Source organism: Denticeps clupeoides, chromosome 12 (genome assembly GCF_900700375.1).
Source record: "Denticeps clupeoides chromosome 12, fDenClu1.1, whole genome shotgun sequence".
Classification (NCBI taxonomy): Eukaryota; Metazoa; Chordata; class Actinopteri; order Clupeiformes; family Denticipitidae; genus Denticeps; species Denticeps clupeoides.
The window spans coordinates 11,832,816-11,860,709 of record NC_041718.1 but is presented as its reverse complement, the minus strand read 5'-3'; the positions used below and the strand labels follow the sequence as shown (position 1 = coordinate 11,860,709).

The 27,894-nt window shown below is 48.0% G+C and overlaps 1 protein-coding gene across 2 annotated transcripts in view; it reads left to right on the top strand.

Annotated features, from left to right (window-relative positions):
* cdh4 (cadherin 4, type 1, R-cadherin (retinal)) overlaps positions 1 to 25,776 on the top strand; it is a 186,683-nt gene extending 160,907 nt beyond the window's left edge. The window contains exons 10-17 of one of the 2 annotated variants that reach the window (XM_028999309.1): positions 9,242 to 9,427; positions 10,048 to 10,301; positions 14,710 to 14,852; positions 15,801 to 16,037; positions 21,863 to 22,096; positions 22,391 to 22,530; positions 22,824 to 22,988; positions 23,978 to 25,776. In XM_028999309.1, coding sequence (XP_028855142.1) covers positions 9,242 to 9,427; positions 10,048 to 10,301; positions 14,710 to 14,852; positions 15,801 to 16,037; positions 21,863 to 22,096; positions 22,391 to 22,530; positions 22,824 to 22,988; positions 23,978 to 24,184 — 1,566 coding nt within the window. In that variant the 3' untranslated portion in view covers positions 24,185 to 25,776. The remainder of the gene's footprint in view (positions 1 to 9,241; positions 9,428 to 10,047; positions 10,302 to 14,709; positions 14,853 to 15,800; positions 16,038 to 21,862; positions 22,097 to 22,390; positions 22,531 to 22,823; positions 22,989 to 23,977) is intronic. The other variant, XM_028999310.1, reaches the window with a different exon arrangement.
* The last annotated feature ends 2,118 nt before the right edge of the window (positions 25,777 to 27,894 follow it).

Sequence of the window (27,894 nt, the reverse complement as noted above, 5' to 3'; positions counted from 1 at the left end):
CCGTGTTTTATTATACTGGTTGGACTTGATTAGGAAAGCCACACCCCTGTCAGCTCGCAATGCAATGCATATCGGAGCAAATGAGAATCATGAGGTCAAAGGAACTGCCTGAAGAGCTCAGAGACAGAATTGTGGCAAGGCACAGATCTGGCCACTTAAGATTCCTAAGAGCACAGTGGCCTCCATAATTCTTAAATGGAAGAGGTTTGGGACGACCTGAACCCTTTCTAGAGCTGGCCGTTTGGCCAAGCTGAGCTATCGGGGAGAAGAGTCCAAAGATCATTGTGGTTGAGCTCCAGAGATATAGCTGGGAGATGGGAGAAAGTTGTAGAAAGTCAACCATCACTGCACCATTCAGGACTTTATGGCAGAATGACAGTGAAAACATGAGTTTGAGAGAGTTTGCTAAAGAAAAAAACACCTAAAGGACTTTAAAATGGTTAGAAATAATATTATCTGGTCTGATAAGAGCAAGCTAGAACTTTCTGGCCTTAATTCTAAGCGGTATGTGTGAAGAAAATCAGGCACTGCTCATCACCTGTCCAATACAGTCCCAACAGTGAAGCATGGTGGTGGCAGCATCCTGGACAAAAAATTTCTCCAGAATGCTCAGGATCTCAGATTGGGCCGAAGGTTTACCTTCCAACAAGACAATGACACAGCTAAAATAATGAAGGAGTGGCTTCGCAACAACTGGAAAGGATCTGCAAGCAGGAATGGTAGAGGATCCCCAAATCCCCAAATGAACACACTACTGCCACATAAAAACCCACTCATTATTACATGCAGACTGCTGTTATTACCCAGAAGTCTTTTTTTAAGTGAAGTGAAAGTGGAGTGATTGTCACTTGTGATACACAGCAGCACAGCACACGGTGCACACAGTGAAATTTGTCCTCTGCATTTGACACATCACCCTGAGTGAGAAGTGGGCAGCCATGACAGGCGTCCGGGGAGCAGTGTGTGGGGACAGTGCTTTGCTCAGTGGCACCTCAGTGGCACCTTGGCAGATCAGGATTCGAACCGGCAACCTTCTGATTACGCGGCTGCTTCCTTAACCACTAGGCCCCCACACTGCCCCCTGTGTACTTCCCACACAGGAAAACACAGAGCTGGAAACGTGAGGTTACTTGACGTAACCCCGGTTCTCTGATAACATGAGTGAGGTATCTCACTATGGGAAACGCCCTCAGCGTGACCGATCGCGGAAGCACCAATGACACCACGTCCGTCGCAGACGGACCAATGGCAGCTGCACCCCGGGAGCCCCGCCTCCCTATATCAGGTGCCGCCGCCCACCGGAACGGCCTTCTCTAGCATGCTCTTCCCCGTGCCAAAATGCAAGGAGGGGAAAGCAGTGAGATACCTCACTCATGTTATCAGAGAACCGGGGTTACGTCAAGTAACCTCACGTTCTCTTTCAAACATTCGCTCGGTATCTCACTATGGGAAAGATATGGCCAACTCCCGTATTGCATGCTTTCCGAAGTACCTCCGTCCGGACGCACACGGAGCCGAAACAACACTAATCAGCGGCACCGACACTAAGCACAGCGTGCGCAAGCGGCGGGGCCGTGACGTCGAGTCGGTAAAACCTAATAAATGTGTGTGGCGTAGCCCAGCTAGCAGCAGCACAAATATCACGTACAGAAACACCCCTGAATAAAGCCCAAGAGGTAGCCGTGGCTCTAGTGGAATGAGCCCTAAGCCCCTGCGGGGGCGGGAGACCCCGTGCATGGTAGGCCATGCCGATAGCCTCCACCAGCCAGCGCGATAACCGCTGAGATGAAATCGGCTTACCTCTGTATGGAGGAGCCCAGGACACAAACAGCTGGTCACTCCTCCTGAAAGCTCTGGTACGGTCCGTGTAAACCCGCAAAGCACGTACCGGACACAAACAGTGCAGCCTCCGATCTTCTTCTGAAGTAAATGGAGGGGGGTGAAAAGCGCTCAGCTCCACAGCGCTACAATTATAAGCAGAGTTAACAACCTTGGGAACAAATGCAGGGTTAGGAAACGCCCTCAGTGTAGGTAACAGCACAACTCTAGCATCGCCCAGGCCGAAGTTCATACAAGAAGGATGAACAGAGAACGCATGAATCTCACTCACCCGCTTCGCTGAGGACAGCGCGAGAAGCAAAGCTGTCTTGAGGGTCAGGAGTTTCACACTCACTTGTTCCAGAGGCTCAAAAGGAGGTTCTGAGAACATCTGCAGGACCAGGGGCAAGTCCCATGAAGGGACGAAAAGCTGACTAGCCGGCCGGAGCCGGCGGGCACCCTTCATAAAACGGCGCACGAGAGGATGCTGACCAACAGACGTGTTGTCAAACCCCACGTGGCATGCTGCTATAGCAGCTAGATACACTTTAACAGTGGAAAATGCCCTGCCCTTGTCCAACATGTCCTGCAGGAAACATAACACCACAGTAACCGAACACACAAAGGGCACAACCCGCCTCTGTTCGCACCACTGTTCAAAAACGCGCCACTTGCTGTCATACAGTGTGCGCGTGGATGGAGCCCTGGCACTCTGGATGGTGGTGATCACCCTGGCAGGGAGACCAGCCGCGTCCAAATTCAGCCTCTCACGGGCCAGACCCACAAATTCAGCAGACCTGGAGAGGGGTGGAAAATCTCCCCGCGCGCTTGTGACAGAAGGTCCCTGCGCGGCGGGAGCTGCCAGGGCTCGTCCCACAGAAGCTGAAATATCTCCGCCAGCCACGGCCTCCCAGGCCAGCGGGGGGCCACCAGCAGGAGAGTCAGACCGCCCTCTCTCACTCGCGAGAGTGTGGGGCAAATCAGGCTCAGGGGTGGGAATGCGTACATCAGCGCGTCCAGCCACGGGTGCGCCAGCGCGTCCACCCCCAACGGCGCGTCGCTGTCTTTCAGAGAGAAGAACAGGGGACACTGCGCGTCTCCGCGCGAGGCGAAGAGATCTACGGCAGCCCTGCCGAACCTCTCCCAGATCTGAGTAACCACCTGAGGGTGGAGCCTCCACTCGCCGTACAGGGGGTTCCCCCTGGAGAGGAGGTCCGCCCCCGAATTCACCAAACCCGGCACATGCGTCGCACGCAGTGACGCAAGGTGCGCGTAACTCCAAAGAATTAATCTCCGCGCCAGACCGTGCAGACGGCGTGAGCGCGTCCCGCCCTGCCGGTTGACATATGCCACCGCGGTTGTATTGTCCGTCCTGATAAGAACATGACCGCCCCGCAGGTGGGGGAGAAAATGCACCACAGCGTGAAAAACTGCCAACAGCTCCAGGTAGTTTATATGGGCGTCCCGAAGCCGTGACGGCCAGAGCCCGTTGACCGTCCTGCCTTCGAACACGGCGCCCCAGCCCGTGAGGGAGGCGTCCGTGGTCACCGTCTTCCTTACGGACACGACACCCAGTGGCGCGCCGGACAAATAATTGCCCGCCCTCTGCCACCAGCGGAGAGCCGTGAGGCAGTCCTCCGAGACCGTGACAGAACGGCCGAGGTGCCGACGGGGACAGAGACGCAGCGCTGACACCCAGCGCTGAAATTCCCTCATGTTCAACAGACCCAGCGGGACCACTGCCACAGTAGAAGCCATGAGCCCCAGCAGGCGCAGGCAGGTCCTGAACTGGACCGCTCTGCCGCTGCTGAACAGACCAACGCACTGTTTTAACGACAGTACGCGTCTCTCGGACAGTGAAGCGCGAAAAGACACAGAATTTATCTGGAGGCCCAGATATTCTACGGTCTGGGACGGAACCAGTGCGCTCTTGGCGTAGTTTATACTGAAACCCAGGCTGGTGAGGTGGGTCACCAGCGCTTCCGTTTCGTGCACTGCCTGCTCGCGCGATCGGGCGCAGAGCAGATAATCGTCCAGATAAGCCAGAACCCTGACGCCCGAGGATCTGAGCGGGGTCAGAGCTGCTTCTATACATTTGCTGAACACACGGGGCGCGAGGCTCAGGCCGAACGGAACCGTGAGAAACTCGTAAGCCACACCGTGGAAACAGAACCGGAGATACCGCCTGTGGGCAGGATAGATTCCGATGTGAAAATACGCGTCCTGCAGGTCCACTGTAGTGAACCAGTCGCCGGGACGAACCGAGCGAAACAGGCCCTCGTGAGTGAGCATTCTGAATCTGAACCGCCTGAGGTGTTTGTTGAGAACACGCAGGTCCAGAATAGGGCGGAGCCCTCCGTCCCGCTTTGGAACCAGGAAATAGCGAGAATAAAAACCCCGCTGCATTTCCTCCATGGGGACGGGCCTTATTGCCCGTTTGCTCAGAAGGGAGGTTATTTCTGCCTCCAAAACCTGAGCGGCATCCCCAGTTGCCAGCGACGAAACCACCCCGGTGAACGCGGGGGGACGTGCCGCAAACTGCAGCCTGTAACCTTTCCCTACCGTCGCCAGGACCCAGGGGTGAACTGCGCATGCGCGCCAGCTGTCGAAACGGCGCGCAAGGGGGTTCATCTGCCCCACCAGCGGCGCGTGAGCACCATCTGGTGGAGGCGCAGAGGCATGACACTCTCCGCTTAAGTTTCGTTTTTGTTTGTGCGGCTGCGCCCTCAGCCCTAGGCGTGGATGCGGCAGCGCCATTTTTAATGAACCCTGAGAACGGCAAGGGGAAAAATGAACAGGGACAAACCCGCCTTACCCGCTCCACTCTCAAGCTCGACCGAACGAGCTGAGGGGAGGGCGTAAGTGGAAGCACGATGTGAACTGGTGCTTTGGTCCTGCAATGAAGCGGGGGAACAAAAGTGGCCGCTGAACATTGAACAGAACGTACTGCCGACGTGCACACCGTCGCCCGTTTTGCTGGGGGAGGGGCGAGCGTGACGTCGGTCAAGGGAGGGGGGAGGCCAGAGACCACGTGGTGCTGGCGACGCCCCTGGTGTGAGGGAAACGAATCCCTAGGTCTGCCGGCGCTTCTTACCGCTGGGGGGAGGAGCCGGGCGGTGCTGTGCAGCAACCGCCGCGTATGACGGCCTTGTCCCCTGTCTGGAGCTGGTAGCCCGGTGTTGAGCTCGGGGTTCAGCTGCCCTCCCCGTGGCCCGCGGGCCAGGTGACCTGAAGTCAGATCGGAAACCCCGGTGTTGAGGCGGGGGTCCCGGGCGGGGGGGCGGGGGAGGGGCGCGCGGCGCCGGCTTGCGAGGCAGACAGAAGTCGAAGGCTTCTCCTTCTTTCTTCTGGAGATCGCATCTCTGCCGCATTGCCTCGACTGTTGGGCCGAAAAGGTTCTTACAGTCCACCGGCGCGTCGAGAAATTTAACCTTCTCCCGGTCGGTGAGACTGGATAAGTTTAACCACAACGAGCGCTCACCCGCGACGGCGAGACCCATTGTACGGCCACAACTCTGAATCGCGCCGCGTGAAGTGCGCAGATTCAGGTCTGAGATCATGCAGATCTCCACCCAGGTCGCTGGATCGGGGTTGCCAGAGTCCAGCTGCTTTCCCAGCTCCTCGAGCAGTTCGGCTTGGTACGCCGTCAGGAGCGAGGTCACGTTTAGCGCCCTGGCGGAAAGCGCGGAAGATTTAAAAATCTTCTGATAAATGGACGCGGTAAAGCGATCCATTTTACCTGGGAGCGACGGTCCTGTTGACGAAAATGAAGCCCTCCTGGTCGGGTGGAGGTGATGAGCCACCGAAGCCTCGACCGTGGGGGGGCTGGAGAGCCCCAGCTCCTCCATGTCGCCAATATCCAAACCCGAGTAGCCCTTGACGGGAACGCGGTTAGAAAAGGGTTTATCCCAGGACCGTCTGACCTCGGTCACACACGCAGGCACCGCGGGAAGCGATTGGCTGAATGCGGGCGGACGAGAAGGGAGTCTTTTCCCGTCGAAAAAGTCCCTCTCAACCCCGAGGTCACCACGGGGGGCTGGCCATGCAATGCCCAGCTTGGCCGCGGCTCTTTTACACACCTCGACCAAACCGAAGTCCCCCGTGGAGGGCTCGCTGCCCTGAGCGCTGGGAGGTCTAGAGGGCTGCGCATCCGGGAGAATGGCATCCTCGTCGTCCTCCTCTGGCTCGTCTCGGAGGAGCTGATCGTCATCCTCCTCCTCGACGTCCGCCTCCTCCCTGTCCGCGAACACGTGCTCGTCGAACAGCGGGGGCAGCATAGGGGACTCGACGTCCATTATGTCTGCCCAACTCGTGGAGGCGCGGGGTGGAGGGGGCTTTGAGGCGCCCTCCGCCGCGGTGTTAGGCAGCAGACACGTGTCGGCGCGTGTGGACGCGGCGATACGTAGCCTCCTCTCCAGAGTTTTCACCGACATGGCTTTGCAGTGAGCGCAGCCATCCGGGTCCGCAAGCGACGCCCGAGCGTGCTTCACCCCCATACACGTGATGCACATGGGGTGCGGGTCCTTGCCTGAGATACTGAAACCACAGGCAGCGGGGCAATAGCGGGACACGACGCCCTTTGTCCCGGAGGACCCGGCGGGAGAGGGGCTGGCCATTAGAACCTGGTGAGAGCTCCAAATGGCCGGGGACACTCGCCACAACGCGTTAGCGTCGAATTGAGTCCTTTCGCTTTATTTCTGCTTTCCTACCCCTCGCCTTGACGCGTTAGGCGGTATTCGGAGGGCAGCGGGGGGTGAGCCCACTGTTCCTCCACAGAAACTAAGATAAAGGAAGACCTCTCGGTACCACGTGGAGGGTGACCGCAGACCTGCGTTCTGCGGCGAGGTCCTTGACGGTTCGCCTGTGAACTGTAAGCAGGGGGCAGCCACAATCCGGGCACTGAGGAAAGACCGCAGATCTTCACGGGGAAGAGTGCGAGAAGGCCGTTCCGGTGGGCGGCGGCACCTGATATAGGGAGGCGGGGCTCCCGGGGTGCAGCTGCCATTGGTCCGTCTGCGACGGACGTGGTGTCATTGGTGCTTCCGCGATCGGTCACGCTGAGGGCGTTTCCCATAGTGAGATACCGAGCGAATGTTTGAAAGAGAACGTGTAATTATTTGTGTGACTGAGTATACATCTCTCCACCAGAGACGAAGGAGAAAAAGCATAAGTAACTAATTACACAAAAAAAAATCTTAAATATGAAGAAAGCAGCATGCGGTTTTCATTTTTGCACACACTCACAAATATGACATTCATTGTTATGGAGGGTTGGGGAGAGCAGTAAAATATGACAGTTCTTGTCAGATCTCATTTCCCTGCTTTCAACGATGGCTGAGCTCTGCTGGCCTTGTGTCGCATTGGTGCGGCGGTCTACTGAGGGGTGTTGTCCTCACAGCAGATCCAAGGCACAGGTTCAGATGGCAGGTAGAAGGCTGTTGCTAATGTAAGAAGCTGCTCTGGTTTGTCCTTTATATAATGGAGATAATATTACAGGTTTTCTGTGGATCCTTAAAAAGTCTTAAAATGTCTTAAACTGGATTTTTGAAAATTAAGGCCTTAAATATAATTAAAAATGATTATTAATCCTTAAAATAGAGGAGTTAAAGGTCTTAAAAATACTCTAGACCCAATACATTTATTTATAGGTAAGCTCTAAATAATTTCTAATTTGTCTTTTGCATTTTTGTGTATGAGATCGGAAAAACTGTAGGTAGACGGCTGAATTCTGCATTCACCAGTGGACATGTTCTCCTTATATAAAAAAAAATCTGATATTATTGAAACAGGAATAGTGAGGATTTTTTTTCTCTAAATGAAATAAGACAAGCCTTCAACCTGTCAGTAATCCTCCCAGTCATGGCACGCTGCGCACTTCCAGGTTACATGAAGGCAAAATTATGTGATTTATATTATGTGGTCTTGGACTGAAACGACAATATATCATGTCATTTTCTCAAAGTTTACCAACTGACAAAACTTCAGACTGGCTGCCGTGTTCCAGACTGGAATCGGGGAACACAGGGTAGAGTTGCAAATCAATTTCTATTATTTCAGTCCATTTGAGCTCGTGTGGCAAACATGAACTTCGCTGCTTGTAAATTTGTTTCAGTGATTGTTTTTTGGCCTGTTGTAGACAATCATGTATGAAATGTTAATTTGATAAGCTAATTTCAGACCCCGTCATCAGGGGATGGTGGCTGCATATACAACATATAAACAACTAATTATTGCAGGGGGGCTTATTACTTTTTACATGGTTTTATCCAAACGCCACAGTTCAGATTTTGCCATTCAAAGCCAATGATAGTATATATAGTATTATATAATGTAGTATATAGTATATAACATAGTATATATTATTATAAGAGCATCTGGCCCTCACAGTGTCTGCCAAGAAATACTCTGGTCCTTGGAGAAATATAGTTGACGACTCCAATGAAGGGTCTTAAATTTGATGAAAGTGGCCTTAAAAAAGGTCTTTAAAAGTCTTAAATTTGGCATCCTTAAACCTGCAGAAACCCTGTCTTCAAAGGCGGGAGATAATGAAGTCCATTAGGGAGAGCGCTCAGTTCTCATAATGAGCAGTTATTGCATAAATGGAGCAGGGGCATGTTTATCACACGAAACGTCTCAAAAGAATTTTTTTTGTAGATCATCAGTTAGAGGCAATTTCTGTGAAATTACAAAGTATTAGTAACTTTGCATCATTTAGCTTTGAAGAGCAGATTTCTTTTTTTTTTTTTCTGATGGACAACTAAAAGATTTGTGTGCACCCACAAACACCCACTTCCACTCAGCTAGCACACCGCTCCCAGTGTAAATTAGCCAGACAGGCAGGCCTAATGGCTCATGCATGCAAGGGTCTCATCAGTCATCAGATTTGCATGCGTCTGTAGGTGTGAATGTAAAGCGAGCGCGGACAGACGACGCACTGCTTGTTAACTTGTCCAGTTACTTTGAACTGGATTTCTAATCATGCCTTTATGAGAACAGTCAATGAAGGCTGTATTGGGTGTGTGCGTGTGTGTGTGTGTGTGTGTGTGTGTGTGTGAGTGTGCGTCTTATCAGGGAGAGCACCTGTTCTGTTTAAGGGACCCAACACCTTCAAAAATGGGCTAAAGCACCTCTTCATCCATATTTCTGTCATTACCCCCTTCTTGGTCAATGTGTTTGAGCATAGGAAGTTTTTTTTTTAATTGATGTCAGATCTCTTGTGCAGTGAGAAAAGAATTGTGCTGTGTGCTTTGCATTTGTAGCTCATTCAGTGAGGACACAATGTCCAATTGTGACAAATTTGAATCTTCATTGTATGGGTAGAGTGAGGTATAGGCATATAATGTGTTTGTATGAGTGTAGTTTGTCTGATAATATGTGTAAAAGTATTTTGAGATCCGAAGACGTTCTCTCGCCCGGTTCACAGTTCCTGGGAGAGGTTCAGGAGAATAAGCTTGGGGCTGTGGTGACCAACCTGACAGTGACTGACAGGGACCAGCCTGACACCCCCAACTGGAGAGCCGTTTATAAGATTGTCCATGGAGACCCCCAGGGTCACTTTACTATCAACACCAACCATATGACCAACGATGGGATGTTGACTGTGGTAAAGGTATGTCTTCACTTTTTATATATGGGTACTTTTGTGAAAAGCAGATTTGATTTTTATTTTTGGATTGCTTAATGGCTTTGCCATTTTCTGCAGATAAGAAGTAATTGATTTCTTGGTCTCCTGCAGAACTTCATCTAATTTTTAGTGTCTTAATTAATTATGACTCAGTTAATTAATAGGAATAACTAACATCCTCTTCAAAAATAGAAGAACAGCAAAGTATGATAAGAGGCAGGCATACTTTTTAACATGGTAGTTTGTGGTAATATACTCTCTTCAGCAGTCTATCTTATCAGAAACAAATTTACAGATATGTGTGGCAGTACACATGTACACTCACTACATGCTTAATGAAAAACAAATTGAGTTCTTGATTTGTGTCTAACTTTAATCTGAATCAAGGACAGCAGGGATTCTGCTGCATTTACACTCAGAGCACTCTACCCATGTAGTCAAGCTAGGTGTTTTTCTGGCTAAAACCTTAAATGTTGACATGCTTCTGTGAACAGACAGGTTCAGTATTTGGCCAAGATGTAAATAAAATCAACTATTTATGAGGTCATGCTGTTGTATCAAGACAAATAAAAGGCGCATTATAAATTTCTAACACTATATTTTAGCCGGTGGACTATGAGAACAACCGCTCTTTCATGCTGACCGTGGTGGTGTTCAACCCAGTGGAGCTGGCCAAAGGCATCCAGTCGTCTCCGCAGTCCACTGCTGGAGTCAGCATCTCGGTGAAGGATGTGAACGAGCCCCCGTACTTCCCCTCCAACCCTGCCATGATCCGCTTTGAGGAGGGAGTCCCAGCCGGGACCACTATCACCATCTTTGCTGCCAGAGACCCAGATATTTTTACACGACAGAGAGTCAGGTAACGCAGAAGTTTCCCAGAGACTATTTTTTTATAGATTTATACAGATAGTAACATTTCATGTAAAATTCATTTTGCAGTTTTGTTTTGACACAGTATTTTTCACAAGTGTTTAGTCATACAGATTTGAAAAAAGTCTCCACACCTACAAATGAGGCATCAGTTAGATGTGAAATACAGCACAGATAATCCAAAACTAGTATTTCCCAGAACAGAAGACAATCAGAAAACTTCAAATTGAATTTGAAATACATGGTGGGACTGTGGGTAAGGCAGCAGGAAATGACACATTTACCTTAGCTGTCAGGGTACAGGGGCGCACTTTAAATAATGTCATAGTCATAACATTATAAACATTAAGCAGGCCTTGATCTCTCTTCATTTTCTGGCATATCCCACAGATGATTGATTATATTGAGATCTGGAGAATTTGGTGGTCAAATCAACACCTCAGGCTCATCTTCTCGAGCCATTCTTGAACCATTTTTGTCAGGGTGCACTGCCATCCCGGAAAAGCATTTCAATGAAGGTGTAGGCCAATAACAATGTTTAGTTTTACATGTGTTCACATTTGTACCATCTCAGTCTATCTACCTCTGCTCTTCCTACTTCCACCTTAAATTGGCTCGATCCACACCAAGACCCCATCTTTTTCAAATCCCTCCACCTGGCCAAGCCGTATTACAAGCCCTGTAAATGCTAATGAATGGATGGGGTCATGCAGGCATTGCCATAATGAGAGCAGATCTGGGCTCCAGGTCGAGCCTGTGTGGTTGAGTGCTGTGTGGTGTGTAATGGGCCTCGTTTTCGTTCCGGGGCATTTTTCTCTGTCTGATTCTGAATCGATGGGAGCAGGGCTTCGTGAAGCTGGCAGCTCATGTTTATACAGGTTGATTCATGACTCTGTGATTCGGTGGGATGACCTGTATGGGTAGAGTATGTGCAGCCCTACTGAGTGCTACACACCCCTACCACATACACACATACATAACACATACAAGCATGCTGCTCACACATACAGATGGGTGACAAATTAAAATGGAGGGAAAAAAAACAACACAGTTTGGATGTCATGTGTGGACTTTCAAAATCCATTCCCTCATGTGTGTTAAGATGGAATGAATCTGGAGACTTAAGACCAATGCAGATGATTTATCATTGTCGACTTATCGACCATTCAGAACTTGTGTCCTGTGGAGAGGGGCGCCTCATTACTCTGTAAAGTACCATTAGCATCAAATAGATATGATCACTCTCAAAGACTTCCTATTGGTTGGACTGGAACAGTGTCAAACAAATACCACACAGAAGTTTCTTCACTCGTTCATTCTGTTAATTTTTTAATTTATCAAACCAAAGAGCCTCAACATTAAAACCATCAGCATAGGATTCTGTAGGTTGTACTTCTAATTTCCAATCAAATTTGAATTGTTGTTTTATTCCATGCGCCCGAACAACTGGTGAACAATGTTCACCAGTTGTCATTCCTTGGACCACTTTGGTCCTGTACTAACCACTGCATATCAGGAAGACCCTTTAAAACCTTCTTGGGGCAGTGCTGTCTTAGCATTTAAGGATCTACTGAGGTGCCACTGAGCAAAGCACCGTCCCCACACACTGCTCCCCGGGCGCCTGTCATGGCTGCCCACAGCTCACCAAGGGTGATGGTTAAAAGCAGAGGACACATTTTGTTGTGTGCACCGTGTGCTGTGCTGTGTATCACAATGACAATGACTTCACTTTTTAGAAGTGCTGTAACCCAGTGGCTACAAGCTCACATTACAACAGAAGGGTGAACTAATTTGCCAGCTGGTTAAGCTGTGGATGATGGAACACGTGAGGCACACATGAACGTTCCCCAGCTGTGTGCCCTCGTCCTTGTGCCAGTGTTGGCTGCCCATTTGGGTATTGGAGAGTGGCACCAGGGCCACCAGCCTATATTGTGCCAACGCCTGCATCTGCTGGACCCCTCCTGCCAGTACGGCTAGCACGAGACGTGACCCTCTGCTGCTTTTTTTCCCCCTCTGAATATTTGTTCCCGGCTTTGTTAACATTAAAGGGCACGTTCTTTTCCTCCTCTGTGGTGTAAATGTGCCTTGGGGTGGACATAGGCAGTTGAGCTTCATTAGTCGGAGGTGGATCTAGCCACTCGCCATTAGCCTCCCACGCATCTCACGATGGCCTGTGTCAGTCCTCTGCTGCGTTTCTGTAATTAGTCCCATTCTCCCAATCATTAAATGTACTCCCACGATTCTCCATGCTCACCGGCAGAACTTTGCCACTCGGCCCACGTCATTGTGACATTAGAAATTTGCATGGCACCAATGTGTATTTTAATGTAAGTATCATTTGTGTAATGTTTTCATGTGCTACGTTTCTGCTACACTTCTGTTTGATAATGCTTTGTCCTTTGGTATGGTTGTATATCATTTAAAAGAATTAAGAGACATTTTAAATGCTGAGGTTTACATCAGTGTATTGATCTCTTACCTAACCAGACATTTAATTTGTAAAATCTAAATCTATTAGAATGTCCAAGTCATACTTTCTTACCAAGATCATACCTTCTCTCATCCAACCAGCTTGTGCAGAGGAGTTTATCATTAACTAATGAGGCTGAGCTCTCACAGTGTGGTGGCTCCACTAATGACAAACAGCCCAGTGATCGGAATGGACACGAAATGTGTGTTTCCTGTGTAACAGTGGGAGTCCATAAGGCAAAAAAGTGTTGTGCGTGATCTCTCATTCTCTCTGAAAATTTATTGAAACGGAAGGTTTGACAACAGTTTGCATTGCATCCAAGATGGTTTTACGTTTTCAATGGTTGGCATTTCTTTGTATTATATATATAATATTTTTTTACCATTTCTGCTATATGTATGATTAAATAGATAATGCATTTGTAAAATATAAAACATAGAAAAAAACAAAAAAGCAATCATTCTCGTGGACTTTCTTGTGGAAATATATGATATAACAGCATTTCTCGATGTGTAAGTTGGCTTTGTGTTATTTGTGCGTGTGCACCCTGTGGTGGACCGAATGGATGAATCATCAAATCACCAAGCCATATGAGTCACGGTTTATTAAAAAAAAGTCCTAAATTCATAATTGATGAGGTTGTAAAATAGCTGGAAACTGAACCATCTGACAGGATTCAAATTGCACATGTGCGTGGTGAAGTTCACCATTTACTGTGCCTCTGTTCACATTAAATGCATTCTGTCGGCCTAAACAGCCGTGCGTAGACGTGCATAATTTGGTTGTGAAGGCTCTGTCCTTTTCTGTCAGCATTACAAGGCCAGCGGAGAGCCAGGCTTCATTAAAGGGTAGGCTCTGAAACTGTAGGTGCAAAATTGTTTTTCTCACAAGAGCGCGGGCGTGAGATGAATAATTCACTTTGCACTCCAGCATTTGTAATTATCATGAATGAGAATCACTCACTGCTGATTTTATTTGCGAATTGTTCCTGAGTGATTGGCTTGTCTTCTGCAGCCTTTTAGCCTGTGTGTCTTCACTGCTGTTCAATCCTTTACTGTCCAAATATTTAGACCCTTCGAAAGTAAATCATAGGATAATGGGTGAAAATACCCCACCATGGCCATAGATTTTCATTTGGAGCTATTTACCTTTATGCTTACAGAACATGGGCATACAGAATATGTTATTCTAACATTTATGCAAGGTACTTGTATAATAGCCAAAAAAGAGTGAAACATCTGCCATTGCAAGGGTTAGGCCACCGTCATGTGAGCAAGAAAATGGCACCTTCTTTTTGGACAGATCCTATTCACTTTGATATAAATGTTCATAAGTGATTTACATTGAGATGCTAACAAGTAATCTTAAACATACTAAACAAAATGTTATGTTAAAGCAGAAAGGAAGGTTGAAAGTTATTAAAAATAATGTATCATATTAAATCTTAAATGTAATGATAAATTCTAACATTTAACTCAGTAGATAAAATAATACAGTTTCTATGCTAAACACACAAAAAAAATCATTTAGAGCCTCCAGAAATGGTAATCAATCTGGTTTTTTTTGCCCTAGAGAGGCATGGCTTGAAATGGAAGTAATGTTTTTTAACCCTAACCAGTTAACTGTTACCCTTCCCAGGTTTTAATTCACCAAAATATGTCAGGACAACTTCTATTTCTCTGAAGTTGCTACACAGTACACTGCAGTAAACACTCTGCTGGGTGTGTGTGCACACCTTTAAAAACATACCACTTTTTGAAATTACCGACCCTGAGCACTGCACTTCCAACCTTTTCACTCCAATCTGTATCCTCTGGCATTAAAGCTCAATTTTAAAAAACATGGCTATTTCTGGGACCACATGTTATATTAAGACAGTCCTTTATTTATTTATTTTTCCTTTTTTCAATTTGATTTTCCCCACCAGGTACTCCAAGCTGTCAGACCCAGCAAACTGGCTTCAGATCAACACCTCAAATGGAGAGATCACCACCATGGCAATGCTGGACCGAGAGTCTGTTTATGTCAAGAATAACATCTACGAGGCCACTTTCCTGGCAGCAGATGATGGTAATTCATGAGTGTGTTTTGCAAGTGTTCTGTTTTTTTTTTCTGACTCCGGGAGCCCACTGATAAGAGCCACCAAAGATTTTCCAATTAGAGCAAGCTGAAGTGTAGCTTACTTTTTGTAATGAGGTGACTGAAGCCCAGTTGCTGTGCAGTCCCATGCCATGCTGCTGAGAAAAGAGGAACCATTGCTTCAGAATGTCCTTTCCAACCACCTCAGCATGCAGCAGGCTTCTTTTTTTTCCCCTCTTTCATCTGATCATAAAAAAACAGAAAGGAAACTCAACAACACGCCATGACAATCATAACACACAAAGCGGTCCATTTCTCTTGCAATTGTGCACCCGCAGCCCATCTATCATGTTCCTTTGGTTCCTCTTGGATGAAAACTGCGGCCGTGGAGTGACAGGCTCTGCAGCACCTCTGCTTCTAGTCGGGTCAGGTTCAAGGCGTCTGTAGGTTCACCCTCCCTCCTTTTCTAATCTTTGATTTTTGCTGGGGATGTCCTCTGTACACAGATGCATGAAATGTTTCATAGAAAAACAGCAGCAAGGAGCAGATGCACTTTCTTCAGAAGGCAGTTTAAAATGTGATCCTTCGAGAGCGACGCTCTCCGCTGAAGCAAAAAAGCACTATGAAATATTTATGTCATTTTGTTTGTTATGAATGTCACAGTTTTGAGCTCTTAGGACAAATACACAATATAAACTTCCATCACTCTCATTTTCTCTCCATATTCCTCTCCCTTCACAGCTTTTTGCCATTCTTGTAATTTGTTTGCTTTCTTTCCAGCTCATTCCTCTTTTCCACTAGTTTCCCACAGACAAATAAATGGCACTCTGAAATTATGATAAATTTTGATCGCTCTTTCTCCCTCTCTTTCTCTCTCTCTCTCTCTGTGTTTGTATGTTTTTCATCTCGCCTTTCTGTGCCTCTTGGTCCTTCCCTCAGGCAAACCTTCAGCCACGGGCACTGGCACACTGCAGATCTACCTGACGGATGTGAATGATAATGCCCCGGTCCTGGTGCCCAGAGAGGCGCAGGTGTGTGAGCGGTCCAGGTCGGGTTCCCGGGTGAACCTGACAGCCAACGACCCAGACGCTGACCCCAGTGCGGGACCCTTCGTCTTCGATCTGCCCCCCTACCCTCAAGCCATACGTCGGAACTGGACCATTGTTCGCCTCAATGGTGAGGAGTCATAAGTGCAAAATTAGTGGTCATCAGTTTGAGTTTGTGAGTTTGGCGCATATTTTTCTGAGACCTGTAGAGTGGTACAGTACAGGCCAAAAGTTTGGACACACCTTCTCATTCAATGTGTTTTCTTTATTTTCATGACCATTTACATTGGTAGATTCTCACTGAAGGCATCAAAACTATGAATGAACACATGTGGAGTTATGTACTTAACAAAAAAAGGTGAAATAACTGAAAACATGTTTTATATTCTAGTTTCTTTGCTCTGATTACTGCTTTGCACACTCTTGGCATTCTCTCAATGAGCTTCAAGAGGTCGTCACCTGAAATGGTTTTCCGACAGTCTTGAAGGAGTTCCCAGAGGTGTTTAGCACTTGTTGGCCCCTTTGCCTTCACTCTGCGGTCCAGCTCAACCCCAAACCATCTCGATTGGGTTCAGGTCCGGTGACTGTGGAGGCCAGGTGTCACGACTACGGACTTACGGGGGAAGGAAGCGCAGAGGTCTGACATACTGGGAAGGGGGTTTTATTATTATTCATAAACAAACAAATACAAAGAAACAATGGCGCGGTGGCCGAAAACAGTTTAACATAAATCAAGAACTAAAACTAACCCGTAGGCGTGTGGCGATTGCCAGAACTCAAATTATAAGCAGTGTTACCAACTGAAGTTCACGAAAATGCCAGCGACCCCGAACGGGCGAAAACTTCCGGCATTTATGGGGCGTCAGGATTGCATTCCGGTGTGGAGCCCAGCTGCAGGCAATCCTGACAGAGCCCCCCCTCCAAGGGCTACGTCCTCGGAGCCCCAACAGTACCATCAGTGGAGGCGGCGGGGCGGATGGCGGCAACCACAGGGCTCCTGCCCTGCTGTATCCTCCCCTTGGAGGACCCGGTCCTTCGGGCTGGCTCCCCGGCGTGGTCAGGCGTGGCGGCCCCGGTCCCTCGGGCTGGCTCCCCGGCGTGGTCAGGCGTGGCGGCCCCGGTCCCTCGGGCTGGCTCCCCGGCGTGGTCAGGCGTGGCGGCCCCGGTCCCTCGGGCTGGCTCCCCGGCGTGGTCAGGCGTGGCGGCCCCGGTCCCTCGGGCTGGCTCCCCGGCGTGGTCAGGCGTGGTCAGGCGTGGCGGCCCCGGTCCCTCGGGCTGGCTCCCCGGCGTGGTCAGGCGTGGCGGCCCCGGTCCCTCGGGCTGGCTCCCCGGCGTGGTCAGGCGTGGCGGCCCCGGACCCTCGACCTGGCTCCCCGGCGTGGTCCCGCATGGCGGCCCCGGACTCCCGTACCTGCACACAATAATCAGGGCCGATCCATCTGGGTACGTGTGGGCCCTGTCTCCACATGTCCCCTCTGACACGTCTAGTGTCACCCCCTGCACCGCGCAGGGAGATTGTCCCAGAGCCTCCGGCGACTGTTCCAGGCACCCCAGGCTGGTGCCTTCTGGGACTATGCAGCCCCTCTCGCTGCACGGCCCTGGTGCCAAGGGGGGGGCATTGCCAGACCATCCGGCTAGCCCCTTCTGCGTCCGTTGGGACAAGCAGGCCCTCTTCCTGCCTGTCCCAGCTGGGTCCTCATGCCTACCCGGGGGCTCTATGGCGCTCCACCCCTCTGGAGGCAGACGCAGGCCCATGCCTGGCCCGCCCTCCTCACTGGCTACCGGAGGACCCAGCTCCATCGCTTCCCCACCTCCCCTCCCCTCAGGAGGAGTCCCCAACCCGAACTGCACCCCCCCAAAAAATTCTTTGGGGGAGCACCCCCCCCGGCTGGACTTAGGGGTACCTTGGGGCTTGTCCACCTCGCCTTGGACCAGCACATTCGGGTCAGGAACCTCCTCCCTGGGGTTCGGCTCCGCGGCTGGGTCGCCATCTGGTGGACACAAAGAGGGGAAGTGGGGGCGACATACGGACACATATGCCACACAGACACACACAGACAGAGACAGACAGAAGAGAGGGTCGTCTGGCTCCCTCTCTGGGCTCTCCGGGACCTCCTCAGGGGGCACAGCCAGGATCTCGGGAGGAGCGACCTTCTCGTCGCCCACCAGTGCTGGGTCTTCTTGCCCCGGATCCTGACTGGCACTGGATGTGGTGGAGGGGCAGAGTTCGATCCCTGGCTCAGGCCGATCAAACTCCGCCCTCAGTCTCTGTTGGAAGTCCCGAAAACTCCTGTCTGTCTCTCCCTGCTGCCAGAGGGTTGTGCTCCAGCCCCATGCTGATCCAGTCAGACACGTGAGGATGGTAGTGATCTCGTCTGTGTCTGCTGCCCCACTGAAGGGTCCCGGGACAATTGGGCGGTCCCACACTGGGCTGGGCACGTCGCTGGAGATGGTGGTAGGTGTGTGGTGTGGAGGGGGGTGGACGTCTTCTCCAGCAGGTGTGGACGCTGGTGCTGCGCTGCCATTTCGCTGGGGAACGTCCGGGCAGAGGGAAGGCGGGTCGGCGACTGGAGCAGGAATGGAGGATTCCCTGCGAGGCAGTCCCGGCAGCGCAGTTGCTGGCTGGCGACCTCCCGTCGCCCTCTTCCACCAGCTTTCCTCACACTGCTGGGAGGGACGTGGGTCTCCACGGACCTCGTGACGATCCTGGATGGGCGCGATGGGCGGAGCCATCCCGGCACCGACTGCCCAAACGGCGTCATCCTGGTCGTCGTCCGTGTCAACCTCGTACCCCCGGAAGTCACATGGGTCATCACGGACGCCGCGATGATCTCGGACGCGCACGCTGGGCGGAGCCATCCCGGCACCGACCGCCCACCGAAAATCCACGTCATCATCGCTTTCGTCATCCGTGTCCTCCCACCGGTGACTCCAAGGGTCGTCCACCCTGCGGACATCCTGGACCCATGGCGCGATAAGCTCCCATGGACAGTACTCTGGCCATTCGGGCTGGAGGCTGCCCACCTCCTCGCTGGAGGAACGCCGCCGTTGTTGTTGTTGCCGCTTCTCACCCCCCTGGAAGTGACGTGGGTCCCCACGGACCTTGCGACGATCGCAGACTGGCGCGATGGGCGGAGCCCAACTCTCGTCTCCCGTGCTCTCGTCGTCGTCCGTGTCGTCCCAGTCCACGGGGAGCCTGGCCAGCAGAGCGCAGAGTTCTTGGCTCGACATGGCGAAGATCGTGGGGGTCGCATCTTCTGCGCTCGCTGCCCACGTCACTTCCTCGCTGCTGCCGACGCCAACGTCCTCGCTCCGCCCACTCACCCGCCGACGTTGTCGCTTCCGGGTTTCGCGGAGTTTCCCGGGGGTGACGTCATCACGCGGCGCCGCGTACCACGGCTTCTCGGGGAGAAAACGCTCCACCAGAACGGGCGGCGCGTCTCTCCCCTGGCGTTCGCGTTCGCCGCGCCGGGCTGCGTCCTTCGCGGCGTTTCTTCTCCTCTGCTTTCCACCTCTGCGCTTTTGGGTGGGTCGCTGGCATTCTGTCACGACTACGGACTTACGGGGGAAGGAAGCGCAGAGGTCTGACATACTGGGAAGGGGGTTTTATTATTATTCATAAACAAACAAATACAAAGAAACAATGGCGCGGTGGCCGAAAACAGTTTAACATAAATCAAGAACTAAAACTAACCCGTAGGCGTGTGGCGATTGCCAGAACTCAAATTATAAGCAGTGTTACCAACTGAAGTTCACGAAAATGCCAGCGACCCCGAACGGGCGAAAACTTCCGGCATTTATGGGGCGTCAGGATTGCATTCCGGTGTGGAGCCCAGCTGCAGGCAATCCTGACACCAGGTCTCCACTTTTTGTTAAGTACATAACTCCACATGTGTTCATTCATAGTTTTGATGCCAGACGAGTGAGAATCTACCAATGTAAATGGTCAAGAAAACACATTGAATGAGAAGGTATGTCCAAACTTTTGGCCTGTAATGTATGTCCAGATTTGCAGGAATTTGAATTGTCTATTAGTACTTCAATGGGGGTCGTGTGGGTTTATTGGCACTTATAAAGAATATATAATGTAACGAATTAGCTCAAAAGGAAATATCTAGAATTAATTAAAACTGGTTATAATTAATAATAAACATTTAGATTAGATTTTGGGATAAACTGTAGCAGAATTAATGTTACAATTACTTGATCTGTCCGTCCACGGAGCAGATAATATAATTATTTATCAATTCTGGGAACGATTATCCCCCCTTTTGCCAGGAAAGGTAGCTTTCCCACTCTGCGTGCTAGCAGTAATTTAGCATGTAGCTTAAAGGGTCAACGTTCAGTGACTCCAGATGTGCGCAGCACACAGAAACAAACGATTGTGAATTTAAAGAATTTAATAAACACGGCTATAGCTAACATACAACAACTAGACTAACATATACATACAGGGTAAAGGAAAGTGATGAAAAGAGAATGGCAGTATTACACATCAATTAACCACAGCCTAATGAGAATCGTCAGAGAATCAAAGTTCACCTTAAAAAGGGGTTTAAACGTGCATCTAAATAGTTACTTGCATTGGTCCTTGTTTCATGCAAAAGAGTCCTGATGCGGTAGGGTCACGATCCTCGACCTTTAGGGCCTGAGCTGGAGGTCTTCCTTGAAGATAAACTTGCCAAAGAGTCAGCCCAAGAGATGAGCTTAACAAAGTGTTGAAAAAAAGTGTCTCGGGAGGAAGAAGATTTTCTGAGCGATGCGCGCCTGTGTGAAGTGCTTTTTGATGCTTTTCTGGCACGCCCATCATGTGGCCTGAATGGCCAATCACAAGTGTGAAATTTTGGCGGGAGAAGTTTCCTTTGTCTGGGTTTACGACTGATTGGAATTTTTATGGCTGGCCCAGAGAGAAACTGTAGTTCGTTGCAGTTACAATTTCTACCTTATAGAAATTGTATGATGTATTTTGTGATCACATGATATGCATCACTGTTTCAGTAGTAAAGAGATGTTCCTTCTGACACCAAGAAAGGGACCTTTAGGAGGTAGGAAAGTGGAAATACACTAGAGATACACAAGTATAGGTAATTAGAGTTTACCTAATGCAAAATAGAAAGTTGTAACTAGTATAATTCATACAAGGGAACGTACAAGGGAACGCATGCATATACGGGACCACTTATAATCACATATTCCTAGCACAAGATACAGAGAATGTGTTTAAGTTTGTGCGTGAGTGTGTATTGCAAGGGTGGAGCCCGACAGGAGGTCTCTGGAATGCTTTGAAGCTTGGAGCCCCGATGAGCAGTTTGCAGACCCAGTCTGTTTAGCATCATGTTTGTGACAGTGGGGGAAGACGGGACAATCAGGCTGAGGGTCCAGGTTTGTAATTTATATGTAAATGTCAAAGGTTAAAAGGTACTTTGAAGATCAACCATCTGTGATCCTACGCAGATGCTACAATAATGTAATTATATTCCTTTATCACAGAGACCAAATATGTTGTTGATATGTTTTTTCCATCTTCTGCTGATAAATGTTATTCTTAATAATTAGTAAATATGATGACTACTATGTACCCGGCAATACCTGGTAATTCCAGTTTTTGTGGCATGTCACCCAGCCCTCAACGTTATGCTGCTGTGGGTTGTGAGTGTACAAAATGTGTTGCAGCCGCATGTGACACTGTGTTTTTTATAGTGTAATTGAACAGAAGTTCAGTTCTGTGGATGCGGCTGATTCAGTGTGACAGGTGACAGACTGTCTGTGGCTGAGTGCGGCTGCAGACACAGGCTTTTTAATCACACGAGTCGCACTCTGTGGGGTTTGTGACAAAGTGACAATGATTTGACACACAGGCACAAAACATGCAAACATTTCCAGAACAAAGAACCACTCAGGGCCGAGGCTGTTTTGTAGTCCTTGTGATTTTTTTTCCTGTTTTCTGGCCCTCAGGCTACTACACTCAGCTGAGGCTGAAACTTCACCACTTGGAGTCCGGTGTGTACAACATTCCAATCCTGGTGTCCGACTCGGGGAACCCGCCACTGTCCAACCGGACGGTGTTGAAGCTGAAGGTCTGTCCCTGTGATGAGAACGGGGACTGCACCACCATCGGAGCCGTGGCTGCGGCTGGACTGGGCACTGGAGCAATAATCGCCATCCTCATCTGCATAATCATACTGCTGAGTGAGTATATGACCTGTCTCTACTGCAGTGTCTGCACTGTGCTGGGGGTTTCTGGCTGCTTCCTGAAGCTCTGCCTGGGGTGGTATTAGTCGAGTGGTTTAGACCAAAAAGTCACAGGTTCAAACCCCTCTAACTACCATTGTGTCCCTGAGCAAGACACTTAACCCTGAGTGTCTCCAGGCGGGGACTACTGATTGTAAGTGGCTCTGGATAAGGGCGACTGATGAATGCAGTAAATGTAAATGCTGCACTCATGACCACAGTATTAGGAAGTAATTCAGCTTGTATGTGCAGGTATGGTGCTGCTCTTTGTCATGTGGATGAAGCGCAGAGAGAAGGAGCGTCAAACGAAACCCCTGCTGATCGACCCGGAGGATGACGTGAGAGACAACATCCTGAAATACGATGAAGAGGGTGGAGGAGAGGAGGACCAGGTAGCGTATGCACTCTCCATCTGTCACCCTCTCCGAGCGTAAATTGTGTTTTCTTACACCGTGCAGGTGAGGTAAAATGTTGTGAATTCGCGTCACCAAAAAAATTTGCATTCCACCTTAAAGGTGTACGTGTACAAGCTTAAGTCACATGGCAGTGTACCTCTACATTAAATCACAAATAGGTAAAAGGTACTTTGCTCTGGACTCCTCTACTCCCTCTCTTTTGCTGCCCGTCTCTTTATCTGTACGTCTGTCTGTCTGATCTGATCTGACGTTTTGTCGTACCCCCGCAGGACTACGACCTGAGTCAGCTGCAGCAGCCCGAGTCTCTGGATCACATCATCAGCAAGCCAGCGGGGGTGCGGCGAGTGGACGAACGGCCCGTCATCGCTGAGTCTCAGTACCCGGTCAGATCTGCGCTGCCCCACCCAGGGGACATCGGGGACTTCATTAATGATGTATGTTATGTATTGCATTGTCTCACGTTTGAAATTACATTTGATATCTATTTATATTTTCATGGAAATCCAAAGCACCTTGGATTGTGTTCATGTTTTCGATATTGAATGAGAAAGGATTTATTGCTTTTACACTTTTTTTCAAAGTTTAAAAAGCACAGTCAGATAAAGGTGTGGAGAATAAAGTTTAAAAACCAAGCTGTTGTACCTTAATAATGCAGCAATATACACAGATTCTCTGTGTCCAGAGCGTTTTCTGGGTTTTGTGGAATTAATGCAAGTGAACTGCTTCCTTATTTACTTCTATTCATTTTCAGTTAGTAGACCTCAGAAAAGTTCAACAGAATTTAGTGACATGTTCCTGGTGCTTCACCGTTCCTCAAGAGGATGACCGGCTTGTTATGTCTACATAAATTATAAGGCTGTCAGTCCATTAATGTAATTAATTTAAATAAACAATTTGATAAATTGCACATCATGATTAATCATGTTTAATTCTTACAACTAAATCTTGCAATAATGCATATTTAACACCCTGACAGATGCAAGTGTGAGAAGGAGGCTCAGATGGGCTGGAATGGGTGGATGAACTGTGTCTGAAAATAATGAAAGTGAAAAGTGAAGTGATTGTGACAGCACACAGTGCACACAACGAAATGTGTCCTCTGCCTTTAACCCATCACCCTTGGTGAGCAGTGGGCAGCCATGACCGGGGAGCAGTGTGTGGGGGCGGTACGTTGTTCACCTCAGCGGTACCTTGGCGGATCGGGATTCAAACCGGCAACTTTTTGATTACCGCTAGGCCACCACTGCCACTGTAAATGTTAATACAACAAAAGGGTCACCTGAAGCTCAATGTCCTTCATCTTTATGTGCATGGGATGTCTCTGGTTAAATTACATTAGGAACTGGTGCAACAACTATCAAGTTAATTTGGACAGTCCTTTCAGTTTAAACCTTTAAATCCACATGCGTCTTTTGTCCTGTAGGGCCTACGTGCAGCAGATAACGACCCCACCGCACCTCCTTACGACTCCCTGCTGGTGTTCGACTACGAGGGGAGCGGCTCCACTGCCGGCTCCGTCAGCTCCCTCAACTCATCCAGCTCTGGAGACCAGGACTATGACTACCTCAACGATTGGGGGCCGCGCTTCAAGAAGCTGGCTGACCTGTACGGTGGTGGCGACGAGGACTGAGACTCATGATGGGGGACAGAAGAACTGGGAGGGTGTAGGGTATTTTGGGGATTGGACATTTTTATGAAACAAAAAAAAAACAACAGCACCCAGAAAAATATACCATTATAGTCCGTCCCTTGAGCGATGAGACCTGGAACATGGGGATGTTCTCCTGTCCGGACTCTGACATACCTACATTTTCTGGCTCTTTCATCATTTATGTTTTCAGGTTTCCTCATTTCTTCAGTTTCTTCTTGTTTTATTTAGTTGTTTTTTTTTTTTGTTTTTTTTCTTGGAACTACATTGAGAATGATGATGAATTTCCTTTCCTCTCCCTTTTTTACTTTAGTACTGAAAGAGGGTGTGTGACAGAAAAAAAGAAGCACACGCTCTCTCAACTTGAATTTCATTAGAACAGAAGCACTGTCCTTTTTTAAAGTGCCTTTTGTAGTGTGTTTTTTGTATTGGACTCTATCTCAGGGTCAGTTGCCATGTTAAAAAGTTTCATGTGGCACACTCCCCACAACCTCCTCACCCCCGTCAGTCGTCTTCTTTTTTCTGCTTTTTTTTTAACCCCCTCAGTCTTGTCGCCTTATTGTGGTGCAGATCTGCAGTTAGAAGGTGAAAGGTGTGCTCTGTGCTGAACCAGACCGATCCTGACCAGGGTCCCTCTCTGGCTGTCTTAATCGCCGGGCTGCACTTGTTGCCCCGTTACCATCTGACATCTGTGCATTTTTTAAGTAAAAGCAAAAGATTTTTTTTTTTCACCAGAGAAGGAGAATTGCCTGCTTCTTCTCGGAGGAGGTCCTCGGGGAGCGTCTCGGCCCAGACTCTTGCCTGCCTCTTACGGTTTTCGTCTTGCTCTCCAATTTGTAAAGCTAAATTAGGCATGTTGAGTAGTGAGAACATTCCAACAGGCACCGGAGAACATGCTTTAGATGAGACGCATCAGCTCTTTTGTCTTGAACATTCCCCTTTTACAACTTAATTAAGCTATTAAGTGTGCATGATTTATTTCTACGGGAAAAAAAATGAAGAAAAAAAAAAACAATGTTTCTCAGTGCACTCGTTCCTGTGTGGTCAGAATGTGAACAGTAGTTGGCGAAGAAAATATATACAAATATAATCTGTAAAAAGAAAATCCTGTAAAATACCTATTTTTGAAGTTACCTAAAACATCTGCTGCTCTTGAGCTCTTACACGGGCTGAATGGTTATGTTTAGCACCCAGTAGTTAAAAGTGTGACAGACAGAGCGTGTGTGAGAGTGTCTGGGAATGCATGCTGTGTGCATTTAGCTACATCTGTAGTTATTTGTCTACAGGTTTGTTTTTTTATTCTCTTTTTTTTACGTGTACTTGTTTTCGATTCTGTTGATTAGTCTTTTTATTTTTTGATATTCTAATACCGCAGATCCATCCTGTGTCCGGTTTTGCAGGGTTTTTTTTTGCAGACACCTGTGGGTGATACATAGCTGAAAATGTGTGAAAGGCTTTACCATAATGCCTGCTTGCCATGGTTCAGTCATCCAGTGTACCTGAATTATTTACATCACTAATCTGACTACTCGGTATGTGCTTTAGAAAAATAAATGAAACATCTTTTTGCAAAAGTGGCTTCATCTGTGCAATGTCTTTCTCTCCCTTTTTACACACACACACGCCACATATAGACATATATAGCCCACAGAACTTGCGGATGACAGATGCGCAAGTATCACAAGTACTCATTGTTGACTGAGGTTAAGGAATCCATTTCTAGCTTGCAAATCTATATTTTATGCTGTTGTGGCAATTTCTTTCTAATTGCTGTCTTCCTATAGTCACCATTTGCAGAGAAACAAATAAATAATTGAACTGCATTTTGACAGGTTCTTGGATGCAGCAGAATAAATATAATTTCCCTCTCATTATACTCATCTCTGCTAGTCAATTTTATTTTGAATGTTGCATACTTTTCATATTTAATTGCTCATTATTATTGCGATATACAGTTAGCTGCATATGAAGTCCATCTGTTTGCTTCTTTAATTATGTAAACATTGTTAATTGCATCTTTTACATCTCTAAGAAACACCAAAATGAACATTAATCTTGTATTGAAAATAACATCATAAAATTCCAATTGTAAAAGCTGGCACTCATCTGGCCAGGTTAAGGAACATCCGCAGACCAATTTCTGTGGATTCAATTTGTCGGCAAAGACCCAAACCCACAATGCTTTCCGGATCTCCTTGGCGGTTTTCCTCAATTAGAGCCATGATTAATCCCTGGATTTAATCTCAGCAGGCAGAGACCCCCACAATTAAGCACCCGTGAAAGAGAGAAATTGAAGCGTGCAAGTGAAGGTGCGGTAAAGGCAGATACCAGGTGGTTGTGGGGGAGGTGGGGTGCATCAACAGTTCACCAGAGATAAAAGGAGACCAGTGGAAAGCCCAGTGGTGGAGGTGATGATCCTCGGGGCAGAGCCAATTTCACTCGTCCTTACCAAGCCAATCTGAGAGGTGAACTCCACCATCGATCTGACGCCGTTCACTCCTGAGCCACTGATTAGAGGGATGGGGCTTATGGACAGGTGATCGGGGTAGAGTACTCCCCTCAGCAGACACAAATCCCTCTGTCTCTGGATAATCAGTGGCAGTAAACACTCCTCTCGGGTTAGACTGGCAAATGCTCTTATCTTGCAGCAGCTTAAGGATGACTAGCACTAACAGTCCCTGAGTGTTTACACATGAGTCAAGAATACCGTGCTTGAGATTGCAATACTGTACCCTCAAAAAATGTGAAAGATATTAGGAATAGCATTCAAATCAATATTATCAAATTTTGTAAATAGGGCTTTAAAAATGAACACATTCATTGTTGTGGTGTGTCTGCGATGCACCTTTTTCTGGCACGACTAAATTATAATTAATTAAACACACGGAATGAGAGCAGATGAGCATTTAGGTCAGAATTACAAAAATGAAAAATTGGCCAAATTATCTACTGAGAAAGCTTGACCAGATCATTTCCCCATCACTCCCCAGTCTGAGCCTCTTTCACATACTTGTCTCATTTGTCATAGATTAAAATATGCATTATGTCAAGACTTCATTTTAAGAATAAATTGTGATTAATCACAATGAATTGCAACAAGAGCTGTTAGTTATTGTAAAATATTATGTCTCTGTAAACATAGAAACATGCTGAAAGTTCCAAACTTGGGTCTTATTATATCATTATCCTTAGAAAACCTTACAATATGTAAATGTGCAAGGTTCCCCTTTCTAAAATTGGACTGGTCAATGCTATGACTGCGCATTACTTGTATATTAATGCATCGAGAGGTGATTTCATGTTATGGTTTTGACCTGCACTTGAACTTTTTGCTTTATTTGAATTGTTATTATTGAAACTCCTTATGTAAATTATTAAACGTTGCCACTATTTATTTTATTATAAAAGGAATAAGCCACCGTAGGCAGTGCATTACAGTGATTTTACATCATGCTTCCATTGATGCTACTTAAGCATGAAAGAAAAATCAGTCAGGCCTCTGAAGGTTTTCAGCCTCATTAATGTATTACACTTATTCACCGAACTACGTCATGAAATCTAGAATCTCTGATCGTTTTCAGAGGAGATGTTCATTCATGACTTTTTCTCCTTTTCTGTGAAACACTTTTAGCCGGTCCTTGGTGGTACACTGCATGATGTGAAAGTAAGGGTGAGTAAAATACCAGGATGAA